The 17,405-nt window shown below is 39.2% G+C and overlaps 1 protein-coding gene across 5 annotated transcripts in view; it reads left to right on the top strand.

Moving 5' to 3' along the window:
- Positions 1-17,405, top strand: part of Ranbp16 (Ran-binding protein 16) — a 360,844-nt gene that overhangs the window by 315,772 nt on the left and 27,667 nt on the right. For 3 of the 5 annotated variants that reach the window (XM_068225077.1, XM_068225075.1, XM_068225076.1), the window contains exon 20: positions 6,583-6,764. In XM_068225077.1, the coding sequence (XP_068081178.1) occupies positions 6,583-6,764 (182 nt within the window). Of the gene's footprint in view, positions 1-6,582; positions 6,765-17,405 lie in introns of those variants that run through there. The other 2 variants (XM_068225079.1, XM_068225078.1) reach the window with 1 other exon arrangement.

Here is a 17,405-nt window from a genome sequence, read left to right as displayed (position 1 = left end):
TCTCTTTACTCTTTGACATGATGTATTGGGACACAATACTCCTTCAAATTGTAAAACAAAAGATTGTGTCATATTATGTTATTCTTTGATCTAACCACTGATAAAGGGAATGGTTGAGATTTCCCGAAACATGTATGGTTTAATAAATAATGTTTCTTTCATTTAATGAGTGTATTGATCAAGGCGGATTTAAATAAACTATTATAAATAGTTATATTGTACAAGCAGTTTTCAACTCGTTAGAAATAAAGGCTTAAGTAAACGATCGCTTAATTTTGTTATAATTATACTGAACTTAAGTAAGAATGTGATGTACCTCTAAATATGTCAGTGTACATCACTGATTTCAGATGATAATTTGTATTTTCTCGTGTCTAGTTAAATTTTGGAAAGGCTATTCCCATGTAAATTTGTAGTGAGGAGGTTATCATTTCTCTTCGTGTGCTTAAAATATGTTTTCGTGATACATATACGGTTAGGTTAGGTGCCACTGTTTGAAGAAAACAGAAACATTTGCTACAGAAGCCTGTGGAGTGATACTATAATTTTTTCAGAATGAAATTAAAAATATTCTTTCAAGTATTATCGGATTTCAAAAAATAAATGAGTAAGCCATTGTTTGGATATCATCCATGGAAATGCAAGTTTTGAACAAACTTATTGCCGTTTAATACTGATTTTAATGTGTATGGAGTTTTTCCCACCTTTTTCGAAAATCGGATTCAACGACAGTCCGCTGTAGCGAGTAAATTTTTTGCCGTTCCGAATTCTCGCTATAATGGACTTCTACTGGAAAAGTCTCCATGTTTGAGTGAGTCCAGGAAGGGACCAGCATTCACATTTAGTTGTAGTTGTAATTTTTCAGTTGCGCATAGCGGGAAGTGAGATATACTCAAATGTGCAAACAAAGAAACATAAAGAGAGTGTCCATTGTGTGGAAAGAAACCAGAAACCAAACTTTTCATGTAAAAACTAAAATGTAAATCCTGTGACGAATGCCGAGGCTTTTGTTTACGTCATTCGTCGCAGAACACAACCTGCCTGTAAATTGTGCTGACCACGTGGTGGCTTTGTTTCATGAAGGTGGACCTCTTTATCTTCAATTTTCAATTATGAAAGTTTTATTGAAGGCTCTTAGTAGGATTCAGATCCTGAGACACAACTGCCTTGATGTGCCACTGCCACTCAAACCAATCATAACTCCATGGGAAACGTGGTTAAGAGGCAATAGCATACTATGCAGTTAACATTGAAGCCATTGAGAGTTAAGTGTTAGATTCAGACAGCACTGCTTCAATTGAATATGCGCAAGTCAGTTGTTGGTGACAAGACAGTGAAAAATGACATAGCTTGCATCCGAGCATACGTCTCATCCTTTACAACAGCATTTAATGCTCTCCGAAAGCAAGAAACCACTCTATCCCCAAAAGCTTTGCAATTGGAAGGGAAGTGATTGAACGTCTCGACTGCTGGAGGGGAGAAGTTGGAGAAGTTGCAAAGTAAAGTTAATCACAGTGCTAGGCAGGAATCCAGGGTATAGTGATACTTGTGAAATTAGTACAGTTTTAAGTGGTGAATCAAGTGTGGAAGTAGATCTGGATTTATGTTGCAAGATTTAGAATGGTCCGTTGTGATGTTGAGCAGAGTTTCAGTGGGTACTAAGCAATTTTAAGAGTCAATAGACGCAGTTACATATTTGAAAAATAAAAAATGTTTTGCAACCCACTGCTTCTCAAATAGGCAATTCTCATTAAAAGATTAATATGTGCCCTCCCTCCAGAAAAATTGTACCAATAGTTCAAAATAAAATCCCAATTATATATGTAAGAAGATTGAACTTTTGTTCTGTGAGTTTCCTTCTAAATTGTTCTGAGGCGTGCATGTAATCCATATTTTACTCCATATTTTGAGAATGTTTAGCCCATATATATGTACATATTTAGCCATTTTTACTATTATATGTAAATACTAGCCCTGATCATCAGATATTCAGTCTTATAACTGGTTTGTCCCTACTATGAGTCTTCCCCAAATGAATCTATTTTGGGCAGTTCATTTAGCTTCTTCATAATTTATTAGACCAGTACACCTGAAGAACATCTTTATAAATGTATTTCTTGGCCTCCAGCAGGGGCGTTTTCCAGGTATTTTGCCCTTGAGTATTTCTATGATTAACCTGCCATGTCTTAATCTGTGCAGAACACCTTCATAAATGTATTTCTTGGCCTCCAGCGGGGGCTTTTTCCAGGTACTTTGCCCTTGAGTATTTCTATGATTAATCTGCCATGTCTTAATCTGTGCGCCAGCCATATTGATCTTCTTTTGTTGATTTTATTGATTAGTTGTTGCTTCATTATGACCACAAAAGGAAATGATTCTGGTTCTACCTTATTATGAAACCATGATACGAAAGGCTTAATATGACTTGCACCCAAATTTAAGGAGCAGTATTTCTTTAAGAAAAATGTGGGTGGTATTCAGTATTGTTCGCAAGGATCACACTGACTTTCAACCAAATATGAGTACAAGGACTCTCAGAGCTCTCTTGGTGGAAAAAACCAAAATGTTATCATGCTCTAAGATCTGCTATCAAAAGCAGTTTTCTGAGAAGGATCTGTGTGTGGCAAAGGAAGCAATTGTGAAGATGATGCAAGAAAAGTAACTTAGTCATGTTTGTATGTGTAATTCTTTGTTATTTTAACTTGTAGGAAAAGTAAAACATTTTAATATTGTTTGAAATTGTATATTATAATTTGCTGAGATGTCCCGTTCCCCACCGTCTCTTCTTAGATTCACACTACTGATGAACTCCTTTGAAGGTTAGCATCTCTGTATTCATATAACTGAAGCTTTCATGGTGTCTGAAATTATATTATTTTTGGGTTACACCATATGGAAGAAATTATTCAAAATATGAAAATTGACATAGATCAGTCGAAACTTCTGTTAGACGTGCTGTGAGAACGCGCAGTAAATTTTGTTTCGTTTAGAGTAGAGCAAGTGTATGATACTCCAGTTTAATCCAAGGAAGAGCTCGTTGCTCGGGTGCTTGCTGCTGCGTGCTCTCTTCACCACATGCCTGGTGTCTTCAAACGTGTATAGCCAGCAAGGGCACATCATTGCAGAACGTCTATTGAAAGAAACCGACGCACTTTTGAATATGTGTGTGTGGTGCTTTTTTTAAAAATTCTTTTAATTTTAAGATTTATTGTCTGGCCAGGTTATCCTGCTACGGTATGGAGTAGACTGTACAGCCAGCGACTCAACGCCAAGTATTGGGCGGCGGGAAATAACCTGACACCCTAAAGGAGCCAACGGCTTATGGCGGAGGAGCTCCCTTAGGAGGGTGATGGTCCCGTAGTGGAGGAAATACCACTAGAATCCATCAGGTAGCATCTGTACTTCATGTTAGGAGCGGCTACCAACAACGTCTGTTCTGCATGTTAGGGGCGGCTGAGTCTACACCAGTGAAGGCAAGGGGAAACCACACTGGTATAAATTCCCAGGAAATCACTATGGCGAGAAATCAGAAAGAAATGGCCCCTAGTCCCGGGCAGCCCTTAAATGGGTGAGGGGTGCTAAGAATCTCCCGGCTCAAATTAGTGAATTCCGCAATAAGAATGAGGCTTGGAGCGGCAGAAGTCTCTATGCAGCTGGCAAGCTGGACAATCTTATCAAGGAAATGGTTAGATTAAGTACACCATTAATGGGAATTAGTGAAGTTCAGTGGCCGGGTGCAGGTAAATGTCATCGTGATGATGGTACATTCTATTACTCTGGTAGCAAAGATAGCGATAAAGATCGTAGAAATGGAGTCGGAATCTTTATAAATTCTGAACTTACGAAGTAATGTCAGCAACTTTGTACCAATTTCTGATCGAATCATGTTATTACAACTTTCATGCTCACCTTTTAACGTAAACATGTTGCAGATATATGAACCAACAGTGGATAAAAAGTATGATGATGAAGTAGAAACATTCTCTTAACAACTTCGAACTGTTCTTAGAGACCTTAAGAAGGATGAAATAACTGTCATAATGGACGATTTCAACGCAAAAAGTGGTCAAGGACGTCATTCCGACTTGGTAGGCGAATTTGGGCTTGGTAAATGCAATGACCAGGGATAAAAGCTGTACGAAGAACATCAAATGATTCTCACCAATACATGGTTCAAACTTCCAAAATGTTATTTATACACATGAAAAGCTCCTAAAGATGAACCTCAGAATCCTGACTCAACAAGGAACCACAATGATTACATTCTGATAAATAAGCGTTTCAGAAATTCCATCAAAAGAGTCGCAGCATATCCAGGTGCAGATATTTCCTTGGATCATAATCCGTTGATAGCTAATGTAAGAGTTAGTCTGAAATTCATGAAGAATAAGCCTAGAAGAAAGGTACTAAATACTGCTAATCTACAAAATTGTGAAAATGATGCAGAGGAATACAAAAAATTACGCCACATAAGGAAAGAAATACGTGCTGTGAAAGAGAACTGGATGAAAGAACAGTGTGTGGAAATGGAAATCTTTCAGTCTAAACATGATCTGTTCAATATACATAAAAAAATTAAAGGAAATAGCATGTACAGAAAACAACCTTTCTGTACTAGTTGATGCCATAGACAGGCCTATTATTACTGAACAAGAAGTTTTAAATACTTGGGAAAATTGTCTGATGGAACTTTTCTGTGATCAGGGAGGTGAGGAAACTAACCAAAGAGCTAATTGTGAAGGCTCTGACATTTTAAAATCAGAAGTGCTATATTCTGTGAAAGTTTCAAAAAGCAAGAAATCACCAGGTCCAGATAACATTGTAAAACTTCTTAAAATGATTGACGAAGACAATATCCAATTTTTTATTAAGTTGTTCAATACTATATATAATACTGGAGATATCCCATCTGACTGGCTGTTATCTACATTCATTATGTTGCCAGAGAAGCAAAAGGCATGTAAGTGTAATGATTACAGGCTAATAAGCCTCATGAGCCACACACTTAAAGTATTCCTTCGTGTAATACATAACAGAATCAAGACTAATTTTGAACAAGACCTCGACGAAACACAGTTTGGGTTCAGAAATTCTTTTGGTAAAGGGAAGCATTGTTTGCGATAAATATCCTAATTCAGAACAGTCTAGGTCAACAGCACGAAGTGTTTGCTTGTTTCATTGATTTTGAAAAGGCATTTGACAGAGTACAGCATCCAAAACTTGTAGAAGTCCTAAAGGATATAGGACTTGACAGCAAAGATATCCACATTATTGAAAATCTTTACTGGAGACAAAAGGCCCTTGTCCGAATCAGAAATCAAACTACAAACGAGATAGCCACCAAAGAGGAGTTAGACAAGGTTGTGTTTTATCTCCATTGTTATTCAACCTTTACTCGGATAAAATTTTCAAAACAGCTTTAGAAAATCACCAATAAGGAATAAAACTAAACGGTGGCATAATTAACAACATAAGATATGCAGATGATACAGTCATCTTGTGTGACAATTTAGAAGGACTCCAACTCCAGCTCAATAATATTAACACAGTAAGTGAGGACAAAATAGACCAAGTTCATGATCTTCAGCAGACGTGCCTGTGCTGAGACAATCTTACAACTAAACAACCGACAGATTGAGAGAGTAACCACTTTTCAATATCTGGGTGCTGTTACTGAACAACTTGATCCTGAGAAAGAAGTGAAACAGAGGATAGCAATAGCACAAATTTTTCTTTTGCAATGACTACTTAAATTTTAAAACTTAGAAAGAGGATGGTCAGGTGTTATATATGGTCAGCCTTGTTATATGGTGTGGAAACATGGACTCTCAAGAACATATCAGTGAAACACTTGGAAGCCATTGAAATGTGGATCCACCATAGGATGCTGAGGATTTCATGGGTTGCACGACTAACGAACCAAGAAGTATTCAGAAGGGCAAGAGCAAGTCGGGAACTCGTTCAAACATTAAAACCTTGGAAGATCTCTTACCTTGGCCACATCCTTAGAAATGACAGTTACCTCATTTTACACCGGATTGTACAAGGCAAAATACAGCGTCAAAGAGGTGTCGGGAGGAGGCGAACATCATGGCTTGAAACATCAAAGAATGGACCGGAATTCACAGTGTTGAAAGACTTTTCCACCTACCAAGAGATCGTACTGCATTCGCCACAGTGATTGCCAATGTCGGGGGGACCTTATGTGGTACTTGGAAGAAGGAGAAGAAGAAGATGAATTTTAAGATTACAATTAAATTGACATGTAATAGTTCATTCTCAACCACCTCAAAATGTACTTTGCTATTAATTTCTAACTCAATGGGAATTTGATAGAAGATATCTGTTCTTGTATTTTCTACCATAGATGTTCAGTGAAGTTCTGCTAATATGATTTTAGCCCATGTTAATATTGATTTACAGCCTCAACTTTCCTGATAACGGTTGTATTTTCTGGTATGTTTTGTTTTCTTAATGCAGAGAATATGCCCTGAGTAACGATTTTATTTTTTAAAGTTGATTATGCTTGTAATTAACTTGAGGATATTGTCTGGTTGCTTATGTGCGTTATATTTGTTACAGGCAAGAAGACACGACGAGGGGTTCCAACACCTAGTGATATGTTCCTACAAGTGCTCGAGCTTCATCCAGAAATCCTACAACAGATCTTGAGTACCGTTTTAAATGTGATTATGTTTGAGGATTGTCGGAATCAGTGGTCCATGTCCCGACCTTTATTAGGCCTCATTTTGCTCAATGAAGAGGTAAGTTGTCTGTATTTTAAGTACTGTTGTAGAGGTGTGTGTGTTTTATTTTCTACCTTCTCACTTCAGTTTTTTAGAATTTTTAAAATTTATAATAATAATAATAATAATAATAATAATAATAACAAATTAATGTACGAGAAGATTATGGCTGACATTTCTTAGGAATTTCATTATTTTCAGCAGTGAATAGCTTGAAACTTTCATAATTATTTCATATCTTTCTATTGTCAATTTCATTCCATACTTACCTGACGTGTGTGTGTCTCTCTCTCTCTCTCTCCCTCCCTCCCTCCCTCCCTCCTTGCTTACTTGTGTCGCATCTTGCAGAAAATTTTGTTGATTATGAGGTAATTTATAACAAACTTTCCTGTGAAACAGACTACAATACTGCAAAAAGATATGAGAATTGAGCAAAGCGGTGCAGCTTGTTTTAACTTTGCCCCACAGCAGTGCAACACAGGAGAGAGTACTGTATGTCACCACATAACCGTCGCCAACGCATAAATTTCACATCTTTTATTTTCAATGCAAAAGTAGAATTTTAAAATTTCATTGCATAATCGTCGCATGTTCAAATTTTGTCCCTCAAGACATTGAAAAGGTAAACAGAGTGGCAGTGTAAATTCAATATGGAAGCTTAGTTTAAAAATGTATATGGCTTATTGGGAGTTCAGCAATACAGTTACGTTTGCGAGATGTCGGTGCAACTTTCACTGAATATCTTGGCATCGACAATGTGGAGACTACTACAGAGGACCGGCATGCTGCCATGTTGATCAGCTGTGTTCACGTGACATCAGACAAAGATGCTGCTCAAGCTGACATACACACGTCTAGAATAGTTTGTGTTTTCTAGCTTCTCTTTTAATTTCTGCCAGTCACGTACCAACTTTTCACTCACTGAAAATTTACTTCCCTCAGCTCAGTTTCCATGCTGTTCAGCGAAGACAATCACTGTATTTACTCATGTATGAGACCCCCTTGGGTATTTGACCTCCCCGCCCCCCCCCCCCCCCCCCGGTTTTTCGTGATGAAGGCGATTCCACTTCGAAGCGGGTACAAGCCTTACTGCAGCTTTCATGACATCACACAAATTTGTGAATAGTTTTGTCCGTACAACCCACACAATGAAAACACACATCGAAGTCATGCAGTACATCTGTGTTTTGTAGTTAAGAATTGTCCGCCTCCGTAGCGTAGGCCTATTGCAGTTCTGATAACGCCGCACAAATAGGAGAATAGTTTCGTGTCCGACCCGCGCATTGCAAACACGTATCAGTCATGCGATATGTCTGTTTTTTGTGATTAAGAATGTTTGCCAGCGTAATGGTGAGCACAATTAGCTGCCGTTCTCGGGGGCCTGAGTTCGATTTCCAGTACCGTACTTCCAGATTTGTGAATGGCAGGAAGATTGGTATGCTGTAAAAATGGTACATGCAACTCCCCTCGACTGGGAACCAAAGGCCAGCGGTTGTCCCGGGCTCACTTCCCGGCAGTGTCAGGAATTTTAATCATCCTTGGTTAATTCTGCTGGCACGGGGGCTGGGCGTATGTGTCGTCTTCATCATCATGGCTGATGATGGCATACAAATAATGCCGAAACCAGTCCCAATGTTTGAAAGGTAATAAATATGTGATGTGTTAATGACGTCACATTGTTTTTGTATTGAAAAGGTGGACATAATTATCCTCAGTTTATCGGCTACGGGTGTCAAATCAAAAAAACTGCACCTGGCGAGCTACATGTGCTTGGACACTCCCGGCACTAAAAGCAATACGCCATTTCAGTATGATAATACGATACCTTTATCCCCTTCCTCTACTGCGTCGAGTAGCGAATCTTCATAGCAAGTTTTTATGATGATATGCCCTTCCTGACGTCAGTCTCATCAGAGGAATTAATGGGATGAAATGGAATGACGTGATACGAGTAACTAAAACAGACTATTTTTACTTTATATGTAGGCCTAAATGTTGTGTTCACCATATATTGTCTTTTTACATTTAGGAATACTGCCTTCCAATGAAAATAGCCAGTATAACTCAAATACATTCATAAGTTTATTAAAGAATAGTGTAGAATGTTTAGATATACAATTTATAGCTTTTTATAGCTTAGAAGTCATGTGTTCACTGCACAAAATTTGAGGTTATCGCATATTGGACACCCCCCTACTTTTTTCTGCTGTAAAAGTGGGGGGGGGGGGGGGGGGGCAAGGGGGTCTGACACGCGAGTAAATACAATTTAGCTTGAAGCCCTCAGAATAGTTTCTGTAGTTACCCGTTCACATATAAATATTTCACATGTTAAATGTGTTGCTATGTATACCGTATTTACTCGTGTATTAGAACCCTTCGCGTATTAGTCCTCCCCGGCTTTTCGAGGCGAAGAAAATGAAAAAAAAATTCTTGCCTATAAGACCCCCCAGCGTTTTAATCTTGTCAATCTTATGTTAATTTTAAGGACACTTCCTCTAAAGCATTACTTTGTCATTTTTATATATTTTTCATTTAAACAGTGTTACGTGGCTGAAGATGTTGATAATATACGAAACATGTACCACTTTTGACCATTAAAAATTGCCTTAAGCAATCATTGTATCGACTAGGTGGAAAATAAATAAATACTTAATTGTGAATTCGTCAGAATGACGACGATTCCGCTTCAGAGTGGGTACAAGTCTTATTGCAGCTCTGATGACGTCGTGCAAATTTGTGAATAGTTTCGTCCGTACGACCTACGCAATGAATTTACGTCGAATTCATGTGGTACATCTGTGTTTCGTAGTTAAGAAATGTCCGCCTCTGTGGCTCTGACGTCGCACAAATAGATGAATAGGCCTAGCTTCGTGTCCAACCCGCGCATTGCAAGCATGCATCAGTCATGCTATTTGTCTGTGTTTTGTAGTTAATAATGTCCGCCAGCGTAATGGTTAGCACAATTAGTTGCTGTTTTCGGGGGTCTGACTTTGATTCCCGGTACTGAACTGCCAGTTTTACGAATGGCAGGAAGGTTGATATGCGGTAAAAGCGGTACATGTACCTCCCCTCCACTGGAGGTGTGTCTAAAAAGAACTGTACTACCTCGGGATGAGGAAACGAGTTTACTTTGCGGTTGTTGCTATTTACACAGAAGGCAATATCATTAACAAAGTGGTCATTTCATATCTCGTAACTCAGGCCAATATAGGTATACACTTGAACCTGTTTTATACGTAACTCTATTCTGCGTAATTCGTTAATTTCCTTTAGGTCCCGGCAAAATGTAATTTAAAGGCGTGTTAATTAAACCTTATTTATACGTAATCAGTTCATACGTAATTCGCTGTTATACGTATTAAGTGTCAGTGAAATATAACTGAGTTTTGCGTAATTGTAATGAACACGTTTTTTTTTTTAAAAGAAACTACTGTATTTACGAGGTTGCCACTTTGTCTTCGTAGGCGGAAGTAGAGCGGTCTGGTTTCGGTGTTGAAACAGAACACAAAGAGTTTCGCCGAGTGACATGATTGACACTTACGTATTGGCGGCTTAACAAAGGCCAACCGATCGAGTCCCCTTCGCTCCCTATCTCGCTCCTCCTCTACCTTCGTCGTTTTTGACATTCACAATGCTGCCAAAGATTATGTTACATTACAAGCAAAGTGGGCGGTTTCAGTGTGGAAACAAAAGAAAATAGAGTAGATTTGTTTGAATATGAGAATTTCTTTCGTGGGAACAACGGAGAAGTAAAATGTTCACGGTGCCGATATGTGGTGTTTACTGTTGAACAGTAGTTTTGTCATTCAGTTGCTTTTGATTAGCCATGGAGAACAGAAAAAGGAAAAGTTATACCCTAGATGAAAAAGTAAAATGTATACGAGAAGTGGACGCTAATCCACACAAAACAAAAAGTGAAATTGCTTCAGACTTAGGGATTGTTTTATACAACGCTATGTACAGTCGTCAGTAAAAGAAACGCTATTTTGGATGAGTTCTTAAAACTGGGTTCAAAATCAGCAAAGCTCAGCCGTCAGCAAGAGGGAAAGTACATAGATTTGAAGAAAGCACTTTTCACATGGTTCCAGCAAAAGCGGGCTGCAGCTCTACCAATTAGTGGCAACATGCTGAAGGCAAAGGCTATAGATTTAGCTAAAAAGATGAGTTTCACTGCTGATTTCAAGGCTTCATCACGATGGTTGCAAGAATTTAAAGATCGTCATGGAATCACAGGGAGAACAATTTGCGGTGACTCAAAAGCTGTTGACGATGTTGCGGTGCAACACTGGAAAGAAGAGGTTCTGCCGGGTATTGTAAGCGATTATCAGCCTCCAAACATCTACAGTTGTGATGAGACCGGCCTATTCTACAATCTCCTTCCCAGTAAAACATTAGCTGAAAAAGGTGACTCATGCCATGGAGAGAAGAAAAGTAAAATTCGTGTAACAGTACTTCTTCCCACCAATGCAGGTGTATCTGACAAACTTCCTCCACTTGTGATAGGAAAATCGAAGAATCCGAGGTGTTTTAAGGGTGCGAAAACAAAACCTATGGAATATGAATCCAACAGAAATTCTTGGATGATTATGCTTCTAATGGAACAGTGGTTGAAAAAACTGGACATTAAAATGAAAAAGAATCAGAAGATCCTTCTTCTTATGGATCGATGTGCAGCACATCCACCTCAAATCGTTCTGGATAATGTCCGAGTGAAATTTTCCCTCCTAACTGTACCAGTGTTCTACAACCACTTGATTTGGGCATCATTGCAAATTTTAGAGTGCATTATAGAAAAATGCTGGTTCAACATTTGATAACACTGAGTGATGCAGGAAATGAGCCTCTCTCCATTAATTTGCTACAAGCTATGGACTTTATTTCAACTGCCTGGAAGCAGGTGTCATCCTCCACAATCAGCAACTGTTTCCGCAAAGCTGGTGTCTTACTAGAAGAGGCTGCCTCCAATGATAATTATGGGGACGAAGTTTTGTCTGGCAATGAGCTAATGCTACCGGAGGGTGTAGAATTCAATACTTTTGTGCATTTCGATGATAATCTGGCTGTATGTGGAGAACAACTGGATGAAGAAATTATTGCTGATTTATGTCAACAACGCAGTGGTGATCGACCAGCTACAAGCAATAGTGACAGTGATGGAGATGAAGATAACGACTTGAATTTTGAAACGCCTCAACTGAGTGAAGTGTTAAATGCAATCGATGTGTGTAGGCGTTACATCAGTGCAAAAATTTGTAGTGAAAATGCTTTGAATTCATTACTAAGTTTGCAAAAGGAGGTTTATACTCTTAATGCAAGAAAAGTGAAACAGGCCAAACTATCTGATTTCTTTAAGGCTGGACCAAGTTCAAAATGATATTTTCTTAATGTATTTATTATTTGCAAGGATTTACACATGCAGGTCTATTCCATTGGTTTTTCAGGAAATGTTTTTGTTATTTGCAAGGATTTACACATGTAGGTCTATTCCATTGGTTTTTCAGTAAGTATGTGATGTATTGTGTAAGTCTGATTTCTAAGTAATTCTCAGTTACAAGTAGATGTTTCCGTTCCCTTTGATATACGTATAAGTCAGGTTCAACTGATATTTGGAGAAGTTTAAAACGTGATAGAAGCTATCCAATTAAAACGATTGTTTTACTCGCCAACGTACCTAACAAATAATAATAATAATTTTATGTCCCCACGTACGCCAAACAAAAGCTACTAGGGCATGCGTTAATAAAAAAAGAGGCAACAAACGTATGAAATTAAACATTATGATAATAAAACGCCTTACTGCCACACCTTTAGATAACAATAAATGCTGTATATTTTCCTAACCTAAACAATGTGGTCTGTCTTATCTCATGGACAACTGTTTACGCAAATCCTGATGTGATAAATGTAGAGAACAAGCATGAAATGTACTTAAAAATAAGGGTCTGTGTTTCAACACCTGCAGTTTTTCCAGTTACTATGTATTACATTCGGAAGTACAACTCGTAACATACACTATTGTTCAGCTGATGGTTTGGCATGCCTTCTATAGCACGGCTTTATTCAGAAGGAGTGGCTTCTGCTACATGTACACCAACTGGGAATATCAGCGACCATCTGCGAATAGATTTACATTGTTTAGACTCTATAGTCGGGAACGAAAATATTTTTAAAAGGTTCAAAAAGACGGGACCTCGTATGCTCTTGATTGCAGTGCATGGCTCAAAGAGAATGAAGCATGGCTGACACAACTGACGAGAGATAGCAGTGAAGATGACGTCACTTAGAATGCCGACACGCTGGTAGCAAGGCAGGGAAGTTGGCAGCGCAAGGCGATAATTCAAATGAAAGCAGTGATCATTTTTACTGTGTGGTAGGCCTACTGCTGAACTGACCATATTTGATATTTAGTTATATGATAACACGATACCCTTATCCCTTTCTTCTACAGGATCGAGTATGAAGTGAGACGAATCTTCGTAGTGAGCTTTTACGGCCGTATGCCCTTCCTGACGATCAACCTCACCAGAGGAATTAAAGAGATGTAACGAATGACGTGATATGAGTAACTAAAATGGACTTTTATATGTACCGTAGGCCTAAATGTCGTGTTCACCATTTATTGTCTTTCTACATTTAGAAATACTGCCTTCCGACGAAAATATTCAGTATAACTTAAATACATTCTAAGTTTGTTAAATAATAGTATAGAATGTTTACTCATACAATTTATAGCTCTTTGTAACCTAGAAGTCATGTGTTCGCTGCACAAAATGTGTAGGTTATCGCATATTGGTCCCCTCTTTACTATTTTTGGCTGTAAAAGTGGGGAAAAAAAGGGGTTTAATACGCAAGTAAATACAGTATTACTGTCGGTGACTGTTCAGTATTATTACATTAACCTCTTCAGTGGCACGTCCGAGAAATTCTCGAGTGGCTCACGCCTGCCCATAAAGTCACCGCCCAAGAAATTCTCGTTTAGCTGCAGTGTTCATTTCGCGATTGCCCAATAATTTCTCGGGTACTGTAAACTCTTTGGAAAATGTTTTCCAGCATTCTCAACAAATAGCGGAAGGATTTCCAGCTGTATTCATGAAACCTCTGGCCTAAAATATGCCTTATCTTCTCTACTTTACTTATACAATCTCTGGTCATCTGACGAGGTAAACAGAAATGGAGAGCGCAAAACGGAAGAGAAGTTTGTCTGAAGACAAAATAAGGAACTACATCAAAGATGAATCTCTAAATGACATTAGTGTTTCTGAGAGTAGTGATAATGATCCTATTGATTCTTCACATGATGACCTTCTTAGTAATTCTAGGGAAAGTGAAGAAGATATTACATCAGAAATTAAGATGATGGTAGATATTGAATATACATTTGTGTGGAAAAAGTATAAGCCTGGCGATAGTGTGCGACCTAATATAATTTGATTTACGGCAAATCCTGGTGTGAGGGTTGGATTATTACCGGAGGTGAGTGCGATTGGCTGTAAAATTGTAAATTTGACAGTGACCGAAAAATATTTGTTGGCCCTATGTTAAAAGTGCATTGAAAAGCTTGTAAATAAATCTTCGCATGCAAGGGCACAGTTTTTAAAAGAAAAGAAAAACTCTTATGAAATTTGGACATTTATTGTGTTAGCATTGTCAATGGGAATAATACAAAAGCCTGAAATAAAAATGTGTTGCTCACAGGACAGTATTATCAAAACACCAATATTTTATGAAACCATATCACAGGTCTGCTATAAAAAAGTGTAAATAGAGTGTAAAGTAAGATTTTATTAACCTTGAATTGAATAATATATGAATGTGTTCTCTTAATAATTGTTACTAATTCTTTGCTTCCTAAAAATAAATAATTGCCTCCAAAGAAAACTCACTTTTCTGGCATGGGAGGTCTGCCAGAACCCGCCACTTAAGGGGTTTAATATAAAATATTTTTTCAAACACGCCAAAAAAAATAAAACCTAAATTCTCACGCACACATGTCTACGGTACAGTAATCGCATCAATCCCAAACACACACATGCATCTGTACACTCCAGAGCTGTTGATACTTCCTCGTGAATACCTAATAAACACAAAATGGGAAAAATACCCCCATGACATGAGGAGGCCCACTTATGGTGACGTACAAGGATTTCCCAATCTGGGAATGTTCGATTATATATTATAGCAGAGCACGAGAATATGGTCCATAGTGGTTGATTACATGCCAGTGTAACGATAAAAGGATATATTCATTTTCATGTTTAGCAGTGATAAGAACAAATATTAACTTCCTTTTCCTGAATCAGATTCTCAGTGACTCATTTTGTCACAGTTTACCTAACCGAGCTCGATAGCTGCTGTCGCTTAAGTGCAGCCAGTATCTGGTATTCGGGAGATAGTGGGTTCGAGCCCCACTGTCGGCAGCTCTGAGGATGGTTTTCCGCAGTTTCCCATTTTTCACACCAGGCAAATGCTGGGGCTGTACCTTAAATAAGATCACAGCCGCTTCCTTCCCACTTCTAGCCCTTTCCTGTCCCATCGTTGCCATAAGATCTAACTGTGTCGGTGCGACGTAAAGCAACTTGCAAAAAAAAAAAGTTTACCTACGTGTTCTAATACCAGTGTATCCCTGGTTGTCATAAAAGTTCAAAGCACTAAATCATGCATATGTATGTTGAATTCTCATGTTATTGATAGTGATCATCTGATTGATTTATTAAAATGAAGCTTATTGTGACAGTTGTGGGAATTAAGTTAACAATAAAAACATACATGCCCATTGGAACAATACATCTAAAAATGATAAGACTCATTAAAAACTTGAATACAGTAAAGCTTTGTTAGTGCATTCCTCATTAATGTGTTTTCCCTCTTAACACGTCGTAAATTCGAAGTCCCGATTCTCATCGTATTAAATCTGTATAAAAATATCTCGCTTATCACGTCATGAATTTTCGCTATTACCGCTTTGTACGATCACATTTTTCCTAGCCCTGAAAAGTCATTTGTCATCCCTTGTGGAAGGAACGTGATTTTGAACTCTGGTAAGAGCCCTCACCACAGTTGCGTGATAATGGGAAAAGGCCTTAAATTATTGAACTTCACAGGATTAATTGCACCTTTGGGGAGCAAGCTATTGGCCTCACAAATGCTCAGTTTTGCTTGCTAGTTAGCAGGGCAGAATAATGCAATGATCCTGTTTGTGCTTGTATTTCGCATTCCATTCAGAAGTTAGAAATTTATTAGTTGTACAGTGAAGGATAGCGAATATTTGTTACACGATAGCCTACGTCTGGAACATAATCGTGTGAAGTTGAGCAGCGTGGTGCCTATTTGTCTTGTGATAGCCTAATTGTGGATACAGGAAAAGTCGTGAAATTCGTTACTAATGAAGACAAAATTAATCAGCAAGTCGAATGGCATCCACCTTCAAGCGCACAGAATTGGCGTGAATGTTGAAACTCGCACCTTCCAGTTTTGACTCGATCACTCGAATCGGTCAGAGGACGGCCAGGAGGAGACGGAAGATGGCCAAAATAAGATGGAGGATGGTCAGGAGAAGATGGAAGACGACCAGAAAAGGACAGATGACGGCCAGATGATGCTGGAAGACGACCGAAAGAAGATTGAAGATGGCCAGAAGAAGATGGAAGACGATCAGAAGATGACAGGGAACGGCCAGAACAAGATGGGTGACAGACAGAGAAATGTCGACGAGGGTCCACATGAGATAAAGCATATTCCGCAGGTCGACGCTCTCCCGTACACCTTGTCCAGAAGACTGCGAGTTCTGTTTCAGGAGGGGGCCGAGCACGAAGTTGCCTGCCGAGTGATCACCGTGGGGTTCGAAGGAAACTGGAGCCGTGATGCCTGGATAAAAATGCAGAGGGACTGTCACCTTCCCCTGGTCCCCGTGGCATACCAGTCCATAGTGCACGAGGCCATGGGATCTTCTCCAGCGAGGACGCCGTCTGAAAGAGAGCTGCGACTTACGGTGGATTTGGGGTCGGGTCTATCTGAGGACCATCCTGCTCCGACCGATAGATACTGCATTGATCTGACAAGGAGACCAGAGGATGTACACACTTCCGTCCAGGTGAGTACACTCACAGAGAGCGACCGGGTGGAGGCATGGTACGACCAACTATGGGACACCATCAGAAATTATGAGAACAGCCTGGGTTGGTTACATAACCTCTTAAGGAAGAAAGGCTCGTCTTTCAATCTCCAAAGGAATGGAAACGCCCTTGCCACATTCTGAGAGGAATAAACGACGTCAGCTACTGAGTACGACAGAGGCCAATGTGCAAGATGAAGGTGGTACATTAGACCGACAGGCGCCATACCGAAGAACAGGCGAGAAGGTTACTGATCGGGATGATCAGCTCTCGAAGGGGAGCAATGTTACCTGTCAGCCCCGTGGTAGCGCCTTTAGGTATTTCCAGGAAGGGGCTGGTGACTCAAGACGACCTGGAATCTCCCAGCCGGCCTTCCCATATATTGTTCTCAGCGGCCGGCGTACCTGTGAGTTTCTTTGACATTGAATGAGAATGTTCTGCCTCCAGTGACATCATGAAATTTCTCGATCAAATTACGCGAGCTATAAAAGGAAGACAAGCCCCAGAGAGTCAGTCAGAGCTGGACTCTGTGTGGGAGTCAGTGTTA

This window comes from Anabrus simplex, chromosome 1 (genome assembly GCF_040414725.1).
Source record: "Anabrus simplex isolate iqAnaSimp1 chromosome 1, ASM4041472v1, whole genome shotgun sequence".
NCBI classification, from domain to species: Eukaryota; Metazoa; Arthropoda; class Insecta; order Orthoptera; family Tettigoniidae; genus Anabrus; species Anabrus simplex.
Note: the sequence above shows the minus strand (reverse complement) of the source record. Positions and strands in the feature narration are given on the sequence as shown.